Source organism: Rhinatrema bivittatum, chromosome 6 (genome assembly GCF_901001135.1).
Source record: "Rhinatrema bivittatum chromosome 6, aRhiBiv1.1, whole genome shotgun sequence".
Lineage (NCBI taxonomy): Eukaryota > Metazoa > Chordata > Amphibia > Gymnophiona > Rhinatrematidae > Rhinatrema > Rhinatrema bivittatum.
This window is the reverse complement of record NC_042620.1, coordinates 149,672,631-149,689,137: the sequence shown is the minus strand read 5'-3', so window position 1 is coordinate 149,689,137 and position 16,507 is coordinate 149,672,631. Positions and strand designations below refer to the sequence as shown.

The window sequence follows — 16,507 nt, the reverse complement described above, 5'->3', positions numbered from 1 at the left end:
TACAAACCTTAAGATACCTGAAAGGTTTTAATGATGCACAAAAAACAATAAACCTTTCACGTTAGAAAGAAATCAGCAGAATTAGGGGTCACATAATGAAACTCCAGGGAGGACGACTCAGAACCAACGTCAGGAAATATTTCTTCACGGAGAGGGTGGTGGATGCTGGAATGCCCTTCCGGAGGAGGTGATGAAAACAAAAATGGTGAATGATTTCAAAGGGGCATGGGATAAACAATGAGGATCCCTAAAGGCTAGAGGGTGGAATTGAAAAAATGAGTGCATGGGGGGTAACTTGTTGAGTGGCGGTTACTGCCCTTAACCAATAATCCTTCATGCCGTTGATGCACCTCCATCATTGCTCTCTGCTTCAACAGCAGGGGAACAGAGGAAAAGGGGAATTAGATTCAGAAAGTAAAGAACAAGGACATTGAATTTTGTGGTCTTGGAAAACAAATAAGAATGGAGATAACTTGCTGATGCGGCTGTTACTACCCTTAACCAAAAAACCTGAAACTCTTGATGCAACTCCAACATTGCTCTCTGCTTCAACAGTAGGAGGTAATGGGGAATTGGACTCAAACAGCAATCAAGAAGGGCCTTGACTTTGAGAAAATGGAAAAGTATGGGGATCACTTGTATGGCATGGCAGAGACTACCATAAGCTTGCTGGACAGACTGGATAGACCGTTGACCCTTTTCTGCCATCATTTCTATGTTTCTATAATAAAGTTGCCTGCTTGGGAACTAATACTACTGGACACAAGAAATTTTAAATGAAGATTCTTAATAAATCTATGTAAAAATATTTCTATCTGAAACATATTCGTTCGATTGGTGGGAATGAAAGCTAAACCCTTATTTAAAATGTAGAGTTGTGATTATGTCGGATTTTTACTCAATATATTGATCACTGAAGATTTTGCCATGTTTGGGACTGTGTTACCAGACATCTTTTCTAACCAAATTCAGCTAATTCCATGTGCTGCCACTGACCAGCAGGATCCTACCAAAACTGGATATGACAGTTGGTTTAGTCCGGTTTCAATATACATAATCCTGCAGGGCTGGATTATGGAAAAAAAAGTACCAGATTCTACCGGTGGATGCTCCATAACACTGGTAACTTGTATAGTGTCCAAAATCTAAAAATCTGTCTTGTCCTTCTGGCCAATCTATCATCTTGGCTAGAGGCTCTTTACTTGAACTGCTTTCCTAGTTTATGGACATATTTTTGAGCCCTTTTGTGCCTTTGATACCATCATATATCAGAGATTCTGACAATAATTTTAGTCTTGGAGTTATATTAAGATCCTTTTGACACTGTCTTGACGACATTGAATCACTTTATATAAACATACCTCAGGATTATGCTATACAGCTTACTGAAGGTGTTTTACAGTTGAAATTGGTACATATTCGTGTTCATACATGTCTTCTATATGATCTTGCTTCTTTAGTCTTGAAATGCAATTATTTCATGTTTGATGGGAGATGCTTACAACAGATTAAGAGGACCACTATGGGGGGCTACAAAGGCCCCTGATGTGGCCAACTTGTATGTGAGTCAGTTTGAGAAGTGGTTTGTTACTGAGTTATCCCCTTTGCCTCACACATTAAAGGGTGAATTTTAAAAGCTCTATGTGTAGCCAATCCAGGAGATATACGCATGACTGGGACACGTGTAGGCCACGTGGATTTTAAGAAGTCCGCAGCCACGCATGTATTTCCCAGTACACGCCCTGAGGATTTCTTAAAAGAGGTGGGCTGGGGTGGGGTCTGGACAGATCAAGACAGCGCTATCAGCAAACAAATGAGTGCCGGGATCCAAGGAACACATAACCTGCTGCTGCTATGGACTGTAGGCAAGTATAAAAACAAAAAGGTAGGGTAAAAGGGAAGCAAGTTAGGTAGTGGGTTTAGGATGTTTGCTCATTTACAGGGGCGAACTGGGAAATGGGGCTATCGCGTCGCTGCGTGTACCTACTAAAATTCCCCCCCTTACGGAATCGAGATGGGATTTGCACACACATGTGCGTGTCAATGTAAAATTGTGCACATGGGTAGGTTTTTCTTTAATAACATGCACGTATAAATGTGCGCATGTTATAAAATTGGTGTGTGCCAGCAAAAGCACGCACATGTGCGCCCACGTGCAAATCTTAAAATTCACTTTTAAATTGTGACGCAGATATAGCAGAGTTGCTTACCTGTAACAGGTGTTCTCACAGGACAGCAGGATGTTAGTCCTCACACATGGGTGACATCATCAGGATGGAGCCCAATCACGAAACACTTTTGTCAAAGTTTACAGAACTTTGACTGGCACCTACTGGGCATGCCCAGCATAGCACCAATCCTGCAGCCAGCAGGGGTCCCCCTTCAGTCTTGTCTTATAGTAAAAGTACATGCAAAAAATAAAATAATAAAACGTAAGGCAACCCAACTCCGTGGGGTGGCGGGCGGGTTTCGTGAGGACTAACATCCTGCTGTCCTGTGAGAACACCTGTTACAGGTAAGCAACTCTGCTTTCTCATAGGACAAGCAGGATGGTAGCCTTCACATATGGGTGAGTACCGAGCTGAGGATGCCTGAGCAATGCACCAAATGTACCCAAAGACGTGCAACTGGCACAAGAACTGGGGTGGAATTTGGTAGTGGGCATCCTGAACCCTACCAGGTTGGCGGAAGGATATTGGTACCTCAGTTCGCAAATAAGTTGCGTAGCACAGACTGGCCAAAGATGGAATCTTGTCTGACAGCCTTGTCTAAACAATAATGGGCTGCGAAGGTGTGGAGAGAACTCCAGGTTGCACCCTTAAAGATGTCAGCAAGCGGCACCAAGCATAGGTGTGCTACTGATGTTGCCATGACCATGATAGAGTGTGCTTTAACACGTTCTTGAAGCGGAATGCCTGCCTGTTGGTAACAAAAGGAATTACAGTCCGCTAACCAGGAGGAGAGAGTCTGCTTACCCACAGGTTTGCCCAATTTGATGGGATCGAAGGAAACAAACAATTGAGTGGATTTCCTGTGGGCAGCTGTACGGTATATATAAAATGCTAGAGCACGTTTACAATCAAGGGTATGCAGAGCCCGTTCTCCTGGGTTTAAGTGGGGCCTGGGAAAGATGGGTAGTATAATGGTTTGACTAATATGAAACTCTGATACTACCTTAGGCAAAAACTTAGGGTGAGTGCGGAGTACTACCCTATCATGCAGAAGTTTAGTGTAAGGCGGATAGGTAACTAAGGCCTGTAACTCACTAACTCTGCGAGCGGATGTGATTGCCAAAAGAAAAATCACTTTCCAGGTGAGATAGCGGAGATCACAGGATTGGAGAGGCTCAAATGGCGGTTTCATGAGCCTACCCAAAACCATGTTGAGGTCCCAAGAAGGGGCCGGAGGGTGCAGTGGAGGTTTAAGGTGAAGTAAGCCCTTCAAAAAGCGTGTGACAAGGGGTTGTACTGAAATGGGTACATCCCCGACACCTTTATGGAAGGCGGCTACTGCACTGACATGTACCCTGATAGAAGTTTTGAGGCCTGACTCTGACAGGTGCCAGAGATAGTCCAGAAACTTTGGTGTGGAACAAGTGAAGGGATCGATGGACATGGAAGTACACCATACTGTAAACCTGTTCCATTTATAATAAGACTGCCTAATGGAAAGCTTTCGTGAAGCTACTAGGACACGGGAAACCGGCTTTGAAAGGTTAAGAGGTTGGAGTGTTAACCTTTCAACATCCAGGCTGTCAGAGACAGAGCCTGGAGGTTGGGGTGGCGAAGGCAGCCGTTGTTCTGAATGATCAGAAGTGGGTCCTTCCCCAGAGGAATGTGCCGGTGTACTGATAGGTCATGGAGAATTGGAAACCAGACCTGGCATGGCCAATGAGGGGCTATCAGAATCATTAGTCCCTTGTCCCTTCACAACTTCGAGAGTCTTTGAAATGAGTGGAAGTGGAGGGTACGCATAAAGGAGACCGCTGGCCCACGAGAGGGAGAAAGCATCTCTGGGCTGGAGGTGTTGGCTCCGAGTAAGAGAGCAGAAGTTCCCTACTTTGTGGTTGTGAATCAACGCAAAGAGGTCTATGTGAGGGTAACCCCAATGTTGGAATATTGAGACCGCTACAGTGGGGTTGAGGGACCACTCGTGCGGTTGAAAAGTGCGACTCAGCTTGTCCGCCAACACATTGTCCACTCCCAGCAAGTAGGTGGCCCTGAGGTACATCGAGTGGGAAAGGGCTTCCGTCCATATCCGTGCAGCTTCCTGACACAGGATGTAGGAACCTGTTCCCCCTTGCTTGTTGATGTACCACATGGCCACCTGGTTGTCCTTTTGAATCAGGCTGACCTGGTTGGAGAGGTGATCCTGAAAAGCCCTGAGAGCATATCGGATTGCACGAAGCTCCAGGAAATTTATCTGGTGTTTGGCTTCCTCTGGAGACCAAATGCCCTGAGTTTGCAGTTTTCCAACATGTGCACCCCAGCCGAGGTTGGAGGCATCTGTTGTCAAGGTTATTTGAGGTTCTGGAATCTGAAATGGAAGGCCTTGTAACAGATTGGATTGGTTTGCCCACCAAGTTAACGATAGCCGGAGCTGTTTGGTGATGTGGATTGTGGAGGATATTGGCTGAGAAGATTGAGTCCACTGCGATCGTAGAGTCCACTGCATTACTCTCATGGCGAGGCGAGTCATGGGAGTGACATGGACCGTGGAGGCCATATGACCCAATAATATCAGGAAGTGACATGCAGTTCAATGTTGTCGAGACTGCAGTCGATGGGCCAGAGAAGCGAGAGTGAGAGCTTGGTCCTGAGGTAGGAAAGCTTTCACTTTTAGAGTGTCCAAGTCGGCCTGGATTTTGAATAGTTTACGAGGAACCCTAGGGAGATCAGGGAATGCAAAGTGAGACGTAGGGACGTCAGTGCACTTTGCCGAGTGGGAGCCCTGATCAACCAATCTTCCAGATAGGGGTAGACGTGGACACTTTGACTCCTGAGATAGGCAGCTACTACCACGAGGCACTTGGTGAAGACTCGTGGGGCAGATGCTAGGCCGAATGGTAACACTTGATATTGGAAGTGTTTTGGGCCTACTAGGAACCGCAGGAATCTGCGATGTGACGGAGTGATTGAAATGTGCGAGTAGGCATCCTGAAGGTCTAGAGAGCAGAGCCAGTCTCCCCTTTGAAGGAGGGGAAGTAGAGAACCCAAGGTCACCATCTTGAACTTTTCTCTCTGAAGGTATTTGTTTAGAGTGCGAAGATCCAATATCTGTCGCACACCACCTGACTTTTTTGGTATCAGGAAATACCTGGAATAGAACCCTTGCCCCTGTTGGGAGAGGGGGACTGGTTCTATTGCTCGGGACTGGAGGAAGAGGGAGACCTCCTGCTCCAGGAGTGGTGAATGGTCGGATGTTCCCCACGTCAGCCGAGGCGGGGAATCCGGTGAGACGGAGAGAAAGTTGAGGTGGTAACCTTGAGATACTATTGCAGGTACCCACTGATCTGTGCTGACTGTGTGCCATAGGCTGGAGAAGTGGCACAACCGGCCTCCGACCGGAATAGTCGGAAGTGGAAGCTGGGTACTGCTCTCTAGAAGGGAATCAAAAGCCTGACGCTGGTCCTGGTTGAGGGGCTGGCTGCGACTTCTGCTCTTTAGGCTGCCTAGGTTGGCCTTTTTGGTAAGGCTTAGAAGGCTGACCCCTGGACGCCGGGGGATAGGATCTCCCCTGCCGGTAAAGTTGTCTCTTGGAATCTCTCCTAAAAGATCTTTTGGAAGAAGAAGAGAGATCAGAAGATAGTAAGGAGAGCTGGCGCAGAGTCTCTTGGTGGTCCTTGAGCTGCGCCACTGCTTCTTGAATCTTTTCACTGAAAAAGATTATCCCCCACACAGGGTAGGTCAGCCAATCTGTCCTGTACCTCTGGTCTGACGTCTGAAGATTTCAGCCAGGCCCATCTTCTTGCACTGATACCGGCCACCGACACCCTGGAAGCGGTGTCAAAGATCTCATACACTGACCGTACTTCATGCTTGCCAGCATCTAAGCCTTTTTGTGCTAGGGCATGAAGTTGGTCCTGGAATTGCTGAGGTAGGGCTTCAGCAAAGTCCTGAATCCTTGTGAACAAGGCCCTATTGTATTGGGTCATGTAGAGTTGGTAGGATGCAATGCGAGAGATGAGCATTGATCCATAGAATACCCGTCTTCCAAATGCATCCAGAAATTTCTGATCTTTTCCTGGGGGAATGGAAGAGTGAGGTTTGGAGCGTCGGGCCCTCTTCTGGGCTGACACCACAACCACTGAGTGATGATCCAATTGAGTTCTTTGGAAGCCAGGGGCTAACTGAACTAGGAAGGTGGCATCTGCTTTTCAGTTAACAGGTGCCACAGAGCCAGGGTGCTCCCAGTTTCTCTTCAAAAGGTCCAAAAGGATGTCATGAATAGGGATTGACATGATTTCCTTCGGAGCATCGAGAAATTGTAGAAGCTCCAACATCTGATGTCTAGAGTCCTCTTTAGTCTGAAGCTGGAATGGGACTGTTTCAGACATCTCCTTTACAAAATTAATAAAGGACAGGTCCTCTGGAGGAGAACACTTCCTTTCATCAGGAGGAGAGGGCTGTGAAGGTAGATCATCAGAGTCCTGGGACGAATCATCAGTCCAAGGAATATAAGGGTCATCACCAGCTCCCAAATGTTCTTCAGAAGGAAGTAACGGAGTTATTCCTGAAGGCCCTGGGCTAGGCATCGATGGCCCCGAAGGAGGAATCGAAGGCATCGATGGGGGCATTGATGGCATCGAGGGAGGTATCGGAGGTACCGATGGAATCGGTGACATCGATGGTTGTGTTGGTGGTGGCACTCCTGATGGCGGAATGAAGAGCGGTGTTTCTTCTTCTTCCTCCAATGACAAGGGAATCTGTGAGGAAGGAATCGGGTCCATTGGTTCACTCGAATCCACCGGTGGAAGGGCACCGAATAAACTGTCCATTCTTGCCAATAGCGGTGCAAGCGCCATGGGTATCGGGTCGGTGGCCGGAGGAGGAACCGGCATCGATGAAGGTTGGAAGCCCTGGAGTGCTTTGCCGATGGCCTGGGGCATGGATACCTTGTTCCGGAGTAGGAGGCAGCACTGGCATAGCCGGAGGGTCCACCGGTGAAGGTGGAATCGCGGATCCCGGCACCTGTCCAGGTGGTGAATGCCTCGGTGACCCAGAGACAGAAGAGGTCGAGGTCTTTTCTGTATGGGACTTCTTTGATGGTGGCTCAGGCGATGTCGAGGGTTTTCCCGTATCGGTGGCCTGAGCTTTACGATAACAGTGTCGATGTTTTTCTCTATGTTCACCTCGGTGTTTTTCCTGAGGAGGAACAGAGGGGGTCGACACCCGTGGAGTTGTCGAGGCCGGTCGGATAGTAGTGGATTCCCGGTGCTGGCGCAACGTAAATGGCACTGGTTCAGACGACATCGAAGCTATTGATGGAGTCGGGGTTTTTGGCCGAAAGAGAAGTCCCATCTTGTCGAGCCTTGCGACCTTTTGGTGTCATTTGGGCACATTTGGTGCAAGTAGGGACATCATGGCCAGACCCCAAGCACATCACACAGACCATGTGAGGGTCAGTGATGGACATTGTTCGAGTACAGTCGGGGCACGGACGGAAACCAGACGCCATGGCCTCGACAAAATTTAGTCTCAGTGCAGTCGATGGCTGGTAGGCCGCGAGGGAAAAAACTCGACGGGAATCGACCGCAAATGGGTAAAAAACTTACTGTTCAACCGTAGAGCAAAGAAATCGATAAGGGGACCCCTGTGGGGTTGAAGTTTTTGAAAATTTTTAACAAAGTTCCATGAGGAAAAATTCCTCTCAGGAATCTCTGAAGAGCTCCTTAACCCACGTGGCTACTGCTGCGCGGAAAAAAGAAGACTGAAGGGGGACCCCTGCTGGCTGCAGGGTTGGTGCTATGCTGGGCATGCCCAGTAGGTACCAGTCAAAGTTCTGGAAACACTGAAAAGTGTTCCGTGATTGGTCTCCATCCTGATGATGTCACCCATGTGTGAGGATTACCATCCTGCTTGTCCTGTGAGAAATCAACAATATTCTGATTTTGTGGCACCACGGATATGGCCCTTTTATCTCAGTTTTTTTCATAATTTAATTCATGGTTTAATTCATACTTTCAAAAAGGAACTTAAGACTTGGTTCTTCACACAAGCATTCCCGGAGAGCTAAGAGCAGGAAGAATGACATTATCAGCATAGTCATTGTCCCCCAGCCCTTTCTGTACATAAGTTCCTGAAGAGTTCGTCATTGATATTTATATAATCATGAATGTTCACTGTAAGCTCCACTAAGTTCCTCTTTGCGCCTTCATGTTGTTGTTAATTGTTAAATGTTTCAATGTAAACCGCCAACGAGGCGACAGTTTCTTCCTTGTAAACCGGTGTGATATGTATACTTTACAGGAACATCGGTATATAAAAATCAAAAATAAATAAATAAAATAAATGTGACATGAACCTTAGATTCATATATATGGCTAGTTTAACTTCGGTGGTCCATTTTGGATAGTACAATCTCCCTTTCACAGAACAGTTTTGTGTTTTCCATCCATTGCAAGAAGACTGATCATAACAGCTTGTTTCAATATTATAGCTGTCATTCCCACAAATTACAGGATAATTTACAAGTACATGTCTACGACTGTGTAGGTTCAGTTCTTCTATGTCTAAATTCAAGAGGCATGTGCCGAGATGAAGATCAGATTTATGGAACGTGGATTTCCTGCTGTCACTATTAAAATGGGCATATATTCAGCTGAGATAGGTTAACTGGTCTTTATTTTTACAAACACATACACAGCAGGAATAGAAGCATCCTGTTTGCATACTATTCTGTGAAGTATTTGCACATATTGATCTTCCTTATGGTATTGGTTACACACTACTCTTGATTCGCAGTTACTCTGTGGGGTAGATTTTCAAAGGCTATGTGCATAACCCGAGAAAATCTGCCCCTGCGCATGCCGAGCCTATTTTGCATAGGCTCAGCGGCGCGCACAAGCCCGGGACGCGCGTATGTCCCGGGGCTTGCAAAAAGGGGCGGTCCAGGGGAGGGGTCGAGTGCTCCGGCACTCGACCCTTGCGCAGGCATATCTTTTGGAGCAAAGGTAGGGGGGGTATTTAGCTAGGGATGGGGGTGGGTAGATAGGGGAAGGGGGCGGAAAAAAATGTCCCTCCAAGGCCGCTCTGATTTTGGAGCGGCCTTGGAGGAACGGGGAAAGCCATCGGGGCTCCCCTCGGGCTCGGCGCGCGCAAGGTGCACGTGTGCACCCTCTTGCGCGCGCCAAGCCTGGATTTTATAAAATGCTCGCGGCATGTTATAAAATCGGGCGTAGATTTTAAGATCTGGCCCTTTGCTTTTAAGAGAGGTTGCAGTATTTGGAACATGGTGGTTTATTCGTCTTTTAAGTCCAGTAATGTTATGAGTGTGGATGCTACCCATGGGGGGCCAGGGGAGGCTAACCTTTCACAGACCAAGAGCCAAGAAACCAGAATACACAGTACTGAACAGCCTCACATTTTCAAGAAACAGGATGAGGGTGCGGGGTTGGTTTCCTTGATGAGTGAGTGAGTGTGGGAGGGCCCCCAACAAGGAATTCTTCTCCTCATCTCAACTTTGTATCTCTTTCTCAGTGCCCTCACCCTGTTCCACCAGTCTATCGTTTCTCCCACCACCCTCACCCTGTCCTGACCAGTCTATCTTAATCCTCTTACTCTGTCTCTATCAATCTCTCTCTCTTTGTGTCCTCCATCCTGTCACCATCAGTCTCTCAAGCCCCCGACTATCCCCACCAGTCTCATTCTCTCAGTTCCCTTAACCTGTCCCAACCAGTAACTTTCAATTGTCCTACCCTGTCCCCACCAATTTAAAATTTCCCACTAATCCCCAGCCTGTCTTGCTCTCAGTTCCCCTAACATATGTCCACTGATTTCTCTCTGAAACCCACCCTGCTCCCATCAGTCTCTCTCAAACAACCATTTCCCATCAGTCTTTCCCAATCTCATTCTCAGTTCCCCACCTTATGCCCGCCATTCTCTCTCTCAAACCTCCATCAGTCTCTCATTTCTATCCCTCTACTTGTACCCAAACAGTCTCTCTCAGTCCAATCCCACCTTGTTCCCACCAGCTTCAATCTCTCTCAATCCATCTACCATGTTCCCACCAGTTTCTTTCTTTCTCACTCACTCAATTCCCCCACCCGGTTCCCACAAGTCTCAATCCCCTAGCTGGTCTTTCCCTCTCTTACTCTCAATTCATCACCTATGCCTACCAGTCTCTCTCTCAATCCCCCACCAATCTCTCCTCTTCTGCCCAATAGTCTCTCTCTCAATCCTCCCATCCTGCCCCTCACCAGATTCAGTTCTCTCACTAGTCTTTCTTTCCACCCTGTGCTCCTCCACCTGTGCCCACCCACTCTCTCTCAATTCCATCTTGCTCCTATCAGCCTGTCTATGACTCCCCATTACTCTCTCTCAATCCTATTGTCCATAACAATCTCTCTATTCAGTCTATCAATCCCAACCTGTCCTCAGCATTCCTCTCTCAATCTCCCCATCCTTTTCCCACCTGCATCTCTCTCAGCAGCCCAAATATAACATACTCTATTCTACATAAGAACTATGACAGAGGCTCAGCAGCACTAACATAACACTTTCCAACCTATCCCTTGTGCTACTTTATTCCCTATATCCCCTTATCTGTCCAGAATCCAACCACTCATTTCCTCTAAGCCTACTCCCTCTGCCCTTCTCATGCTCTCTATCCTCTGCCCAGCACCAGTATCCCTAAACTCCATCCCTCTCCTCTTTCTCCCCTTCCTACTCTCTTGCTCTCCCACTGTCCCCAACCTCCTCTCTTTTTCTCCCATTCTCACCTCTCTGTATGTCTCCTCCTCAAATCCTCCCCCCTTCAACATTATTTCTGGTTCTTTCTTACCCTTTCACTTCCATCTCACTCCCCCATCACCACCTCTGGCTCTCTGTGTCACTCATTCTCCCTTACCATACACACTTAACCACCTCTGGCTTTCTTTTACACACATCCTCATCTCCACCTCTGCCCCGTTCCCACCCAAACATTCCTGGCTCTTTCACTAACCCCATTTCTGGATTACTTTCACTCATATCCTCTCCTGGTTTTCTTTCACCCCTCTACTGCTATTTCCTCAGCTATTTTGAAAACCTTATACCCAATTCCTCTCTCTCTTATGACTCACCCACATCCAACCACACTATTCCACATACTAGCCTCCCTCCCATATGGCTCTCATGAAACCTCTTTCCCAGCCCTCTCTCACTCCCTGGATTCCATTCACTCCAGCTCCCTCATGCCTACTGCAGAGCATGTGGCAGTATAGACCTTGGGAAGGAATAAGGTGCAAGAGAGCTTCATTTCCATTATTGACTTCAGGTAAATGGGAAGATGGCATTCACCTTCTCCCAGCATTTATCCACTTTCTCAGTTATCCTAATATTCACATCTTTTCACATCATCCACCTCAGAAATATTCACTCCCTTGCACTTCTCTCCCCCAAGTATTCACAACGTTCATTTCCCCCAGTATTTAGCCCTTCTCACACAGCCCAAGCATTTACCCCATTCTTCTTTCATTCCCTTTCAAAATTCACTCCCTTTCCCTTGGCACAAATCATTCTGACCTGAATGGAGCTCCAAGTAACTACATTGTCCTCGCTGCTGTCAACTGAATTACAATTTCCTGGGAGCACAATGATCTGCTGGGCCTGGGGCAGTGTTCATTCCAGCTCCTCCCTTCCACTCCAGGCAACAGGTAGGTTGGAAGGTAAACAGGATACAAAGAGCTTGGGCAGGGAGTTAACTGGCTGCTCTATTATGCTGTGGCATTTGTTCCAACCCCTCCCCTCCTGGCCTTTGCAGTGCTGCCCAGTTGCCATGGGGACAGGAGGGGAAGAGCTACATTTTTCACATGAGAGCACCACATGCAGCTCCCAAGCCACTAGTTTTCCACCTCTAGTGTGGGACATTTTCCTTGTGGACAATGTTTGCTCTGTCCAGTCTTTTTCAGGAGATTGTTTACCTCTTGACCAAGTCTTTGCTTCAACTGCTGTCTCTCGGACTTTGCAACCTCACTTCATCTGATCTTAGACCATGACCTGATAACTTTCACAATAAACCACCCTCCCCCACAGACTCATCCAGTCACCACTTACACCTTTAGGTATCTCTAAGCTATTGACCCTTGCATCTTTTTCACTGCTGTTTCATCTCTCCTTCCCGCCACAACTTTGTCTGAATCTGTTGATGAAGCAGTTTCTTCTTACAACACTATTCTCTCTTCAGCCTTAGACACTCTTGCCCCTCCTCCTACCTGTCCTATAAATTGCACTTAACCCCAGCCTTGGCTCACCCCCAGAACTCGCTGCCGACGCTCCTGCACCCACTCTGCAGAATATCTCTGGTTAAAATCCTATGCAGATTTCATACACTTCAAATTCATGCTGATCACTTTCCAGTATGCTATTGTACGTGCCAAACTATATCCATCTGACAAACTCTCTTACATCCAACCCTTGCGGTCTTCTTTGCAGTTCTCAATTTCCTGCTCAAACTTCCCTCACCTCCTCCTCTCTCTCTCTCCAGACTATGGCTAATTCCATGACAAGATTTACAAAATTAGTTTTGAGTTCTCAACTATTTCACCTTTACCTACCTCTCCCCCACTTCTTTCCACTACCCTTCCCCTAGGCCTCTGCCACTCTCTCCGTTCCTGGAGGAAACTGCTCATCTTCTCTCTTCCTCCAAACTAACTACTTGTTCCTCTGACCCTGTTCCCACTCAATTCCTCAGCTCCATCTCCACTGCAATCATCCCTTTTGTCACATCCTCAATCTATCACTCTCCACTGCTACTGTTCCTGCTGCCTTCAAACATGCTGTAATCATACCATTCCTTAAAAAACCCTTACTGGATCCTATCTATCCTGTCAACTATTGTCCTATCTCTCTTTTGCCTCCAAACTACTTGAATGTGCTGTTCACCACTGCTTCTGGACATTCTTGCATCTCAAGCCATTCTTGATCCATTCCAGTCTGGTTTTCGCCCTCTACATCCAACTGAAACAGGCCTTGTCAAAGTTTCCAATCACCGGTTTATGGCTAAAGCCAAAGATCTTTACTATGTCCTTATCCTCCTTGACCTGTCTGCTGCTGTTGACATTATCATCACCATCTATTCCTTGAAACTGTTCTCGCTTGGATTTCAGGACTCTGTCCTGTCTTGGTTCTCTTCTTACCTCTCCTATTGCACTTTTAGTGTTTCCTCTGACAGTTCCTTCTCTACTGCCATTCCACTATCAATTGGTGTACAACAGGGTCCGTCATGGGCACTCTTGTCTTCTCACTTTATACTAATTCCCTAGGTGTTCTGATTTCCTCTCATGGCTTTCAATACCATTTTTTATGCTGATAATGCCCAGATTTACCTTTGCACACCAGAAATTTCACCAGAAATCCAGTCCCAGATCTCGGTCTACTTGTCTGACATTGCTGCCTGGATGCCCCACCGCCATCTTAAACTCAACATGGCCAAGATGGAGTCCTTTATCTTTAACCCCAAGCCCACCTTCCCTCTTCCTCCTTTCTCTGTTTCTGTGGATAACATGGTCATCATCCCGGTCCCATCAGCCAGTAACCTTGGAGTCCTCTTCAACTCCTCTCTCTCCTTCTCTACGCATATCCAAAACACTGATAAAACATTTCATTTCCTTATAACATTGCCAAAATCCATCCTTTCTTTTCTGAACACACTACCAGAACCCTTATCCACGCTGTCATCTCCTCCTGCTTAGACTATTGCAACCTGCTCCTCTCAGGTCCTGTCAAGCCATCTCTCTCCACTGCAATCTGTTCTAAATTCAGCTGCATGACTTATCTTTTGCAAAGTCACTATGCTCATATAACCCCCTCTTCTGAAGCCACTGCACTGGCTCCCTAATCCTCTCCCATATACAGTTCAAGCTCCTCTTTCTCATCTACAAATGTCTTCACTCTGCAGCACCTCACTACATCTCCTCTCTTATCTCTCTCTACACCCCTTCTTGTGCACTCTGCTTATTAGATAAGTCATTCCTATCTGTGCTCTTCTCCTCTACTGCCAATTCCAGAATCCATGCTTTCCACCTGGCTGCACCGTGTGCTTGGAATAGTCTTCCACAAATGGTGCATCATACTCCCTTCTCTTGCCATGTTTAAATCTCATCTAAAGACCTACCTTTTGTGGTTCTTCCACAGCCTCCTGTAAATCCATGTGAAGGCAATAATGATTGTTTATTAAAATAGTATGAACAGAGATGGATAATTAAGTTTGGAATTGTACATCCAGCTGGACTGAATCGTGAGATCAATTAGTCCAGTTTTACTAGCATGGCTCTTTGATTTTGAAATTGTATTTGTTTACTGGTTCAATATCAGCAACATGGAGGTGCATGTTTGGAAAATGTGCCTATCTTGTGGAGGGTAGGTTATAAGCTTTTGGATGTAGCCATGCTGGCTTGAATGACTTAGAGACATTATGTCCGATATGAACGAGGTATAGATTTTTTTTTTAATGGGTGAGAGGTGTTCACAGTTTGGTATTTTTAAAACTGATGATGTGTTTTGTCTCATTTGTTTTGCAGCTATCAGTTCCAGATTACCCCTGATACAGCTGATGAATGCCAAAACATCGCGGTGGCAGGTATGGGTTATTGATTTTGAACACTAAAGTTGGTGATGCCAGAAGTGTTTTTGATAAGTAAATTTTTCTATTTACATGGTTTGTGTCAGATGACAATTTATTTTGAATTGTGATTTCTTGAAACATTTTTTGGATGGTAATGATTTGCCTCTCTGTGCATTATATGATACTGTCTGCATCCCACTGAGGGCAAGAGACTGGAGACTCAGTTGTATTTTACGTTTCTGATATCAACTGGGTGATCTCTTGCATGTGCCTTTACCCTTACATTTTGTGAAATATCTTTAAACAGAACTATGTTACCTTTTGAAATGAGGGAGTTTAACTGTCCTCCATAAGCAAGAAGGATATTGGAAATAATGAACACAGGAAGGGAAGGTCCATGGAACCTTATTACCTGGAAAATAAAGATGCTATAAGGTAAGCATGAAAAATTGAATAGACAAATTTTGCCTCATTTTTTCCAGACAATGCAATGCCATTCACAAATAATAAACAAATAAATAAATAAATAGACTATTTGGTATGGAAGAATACAATTTCTGAATTAAAATTACATTTCAAATTTGACAAAAATGCATTTCAGATGGGCAAGGTGGAATAAACTATTTAACTCCTATAGTATTATTATTTTAAAATTATGGGAGGAAAATAAAACCAGTTAAGTTTGGTAGTTCACACCTCAGTTCTAATCATGAAGTTCAAATGAGTTGGGAAGAGCAACATCAAAGACATTAATGAAAACAAAGGCCACACAGCTTAGTAGAAAATTAACTCTGAACAAACCGCAGAAGGCGTACTATCAAAAATGTTTGATTCTTTATTAAGGTTTAATATAACTTAAGATTATCTGAAGTGTATTCATAGGTTGCTCTCACCTACGGGCCGATTCAGGAAAAACGCGGGAGAGCAGACAAACGCCCGCTCTCCCGGCGCACGCACCGGCCACTCGCCGGTGCGTGCGATTCAGTATGTAAATGAGGTGGTGCGGTAGAAATGGGCAAAAGGAGGCGCTAGGGACACTAGCGCGTCCCTAGCGCCTCCTTTTGACCCGGAGCGGCGGCTGTCAGCGGGTTTGACAGCCGACGCTCAATTTTGCCGGCGTCGGTTCTCGAGCCCGCTGACAGCCACGGGCTTGGAAACCAGATGCCAGCAAAATTGAGCGCCCGGTTTTCGGCCCGACAGCCGCTGGCCCAATTAAAATTTATTTTTCTTTTTTCTTTTTACACCCTTCGGGACCTCTGACTTAATATCGCTATGATATTAAGTCGGAGGGTGCACAGAAAAGCAGTTTTTACTGCTTTTCTGTGCACTTTCCCGGTGCCAGCAGAAACTAGCGCCTACCTTTGGGTAGGCACTAATTTCTTAAGAGTAAAATGTGCGACTTGGCTGCACATTTTACTTGGAACTTGGCTGCACATTTTACTTGGAACTTACAAATGTGCGACTTGGCTGCACATTTTACTTACTGTATCCCGCGCGCATACCTAATAGGGCCATCAACATGCATTTGCATGTTGAGGGCGCTATTAGGTGCCGCGGGTTGGATGCGCGTTTTCCGCCCCTTACTGCGTTGGAGTGCACTGTACTGTATCGGCCTGCTAGTAAGGCAACATGCTTACCCAGAAAGGGGTTTCTTCAAACCTGCTTGGAACTTACAAAACTTGTGGGAGGAAAAATGATTTGCTGACACAAACAAATAAAACCAATCATGGTCATAGTTCGAAAA

General features: G+C 46.2%; 1 protein-coding gene across 1 annotated transcript in view; it reads right to left on the bottom strand.

Moving 5' to 3' along the window:
- Positions 1-16,507, bottom strand: part of PGAP1 (post-GPI attachment to proteins 1) — a 283,616-nt gene that overhangs the window by 69,775 nt on the left and 197,334 nt on the right. The window contains exon 20 of the mRNA XM_029606060.1: positions 15,082-15,175. Coding sequence (XP_029461920.1) covers positions 15,082-15,175 — 94 coding nt within the window. The remainder of the gene's footprint in view (positions 1-15,081; positions 15,176-16,507) is intronic.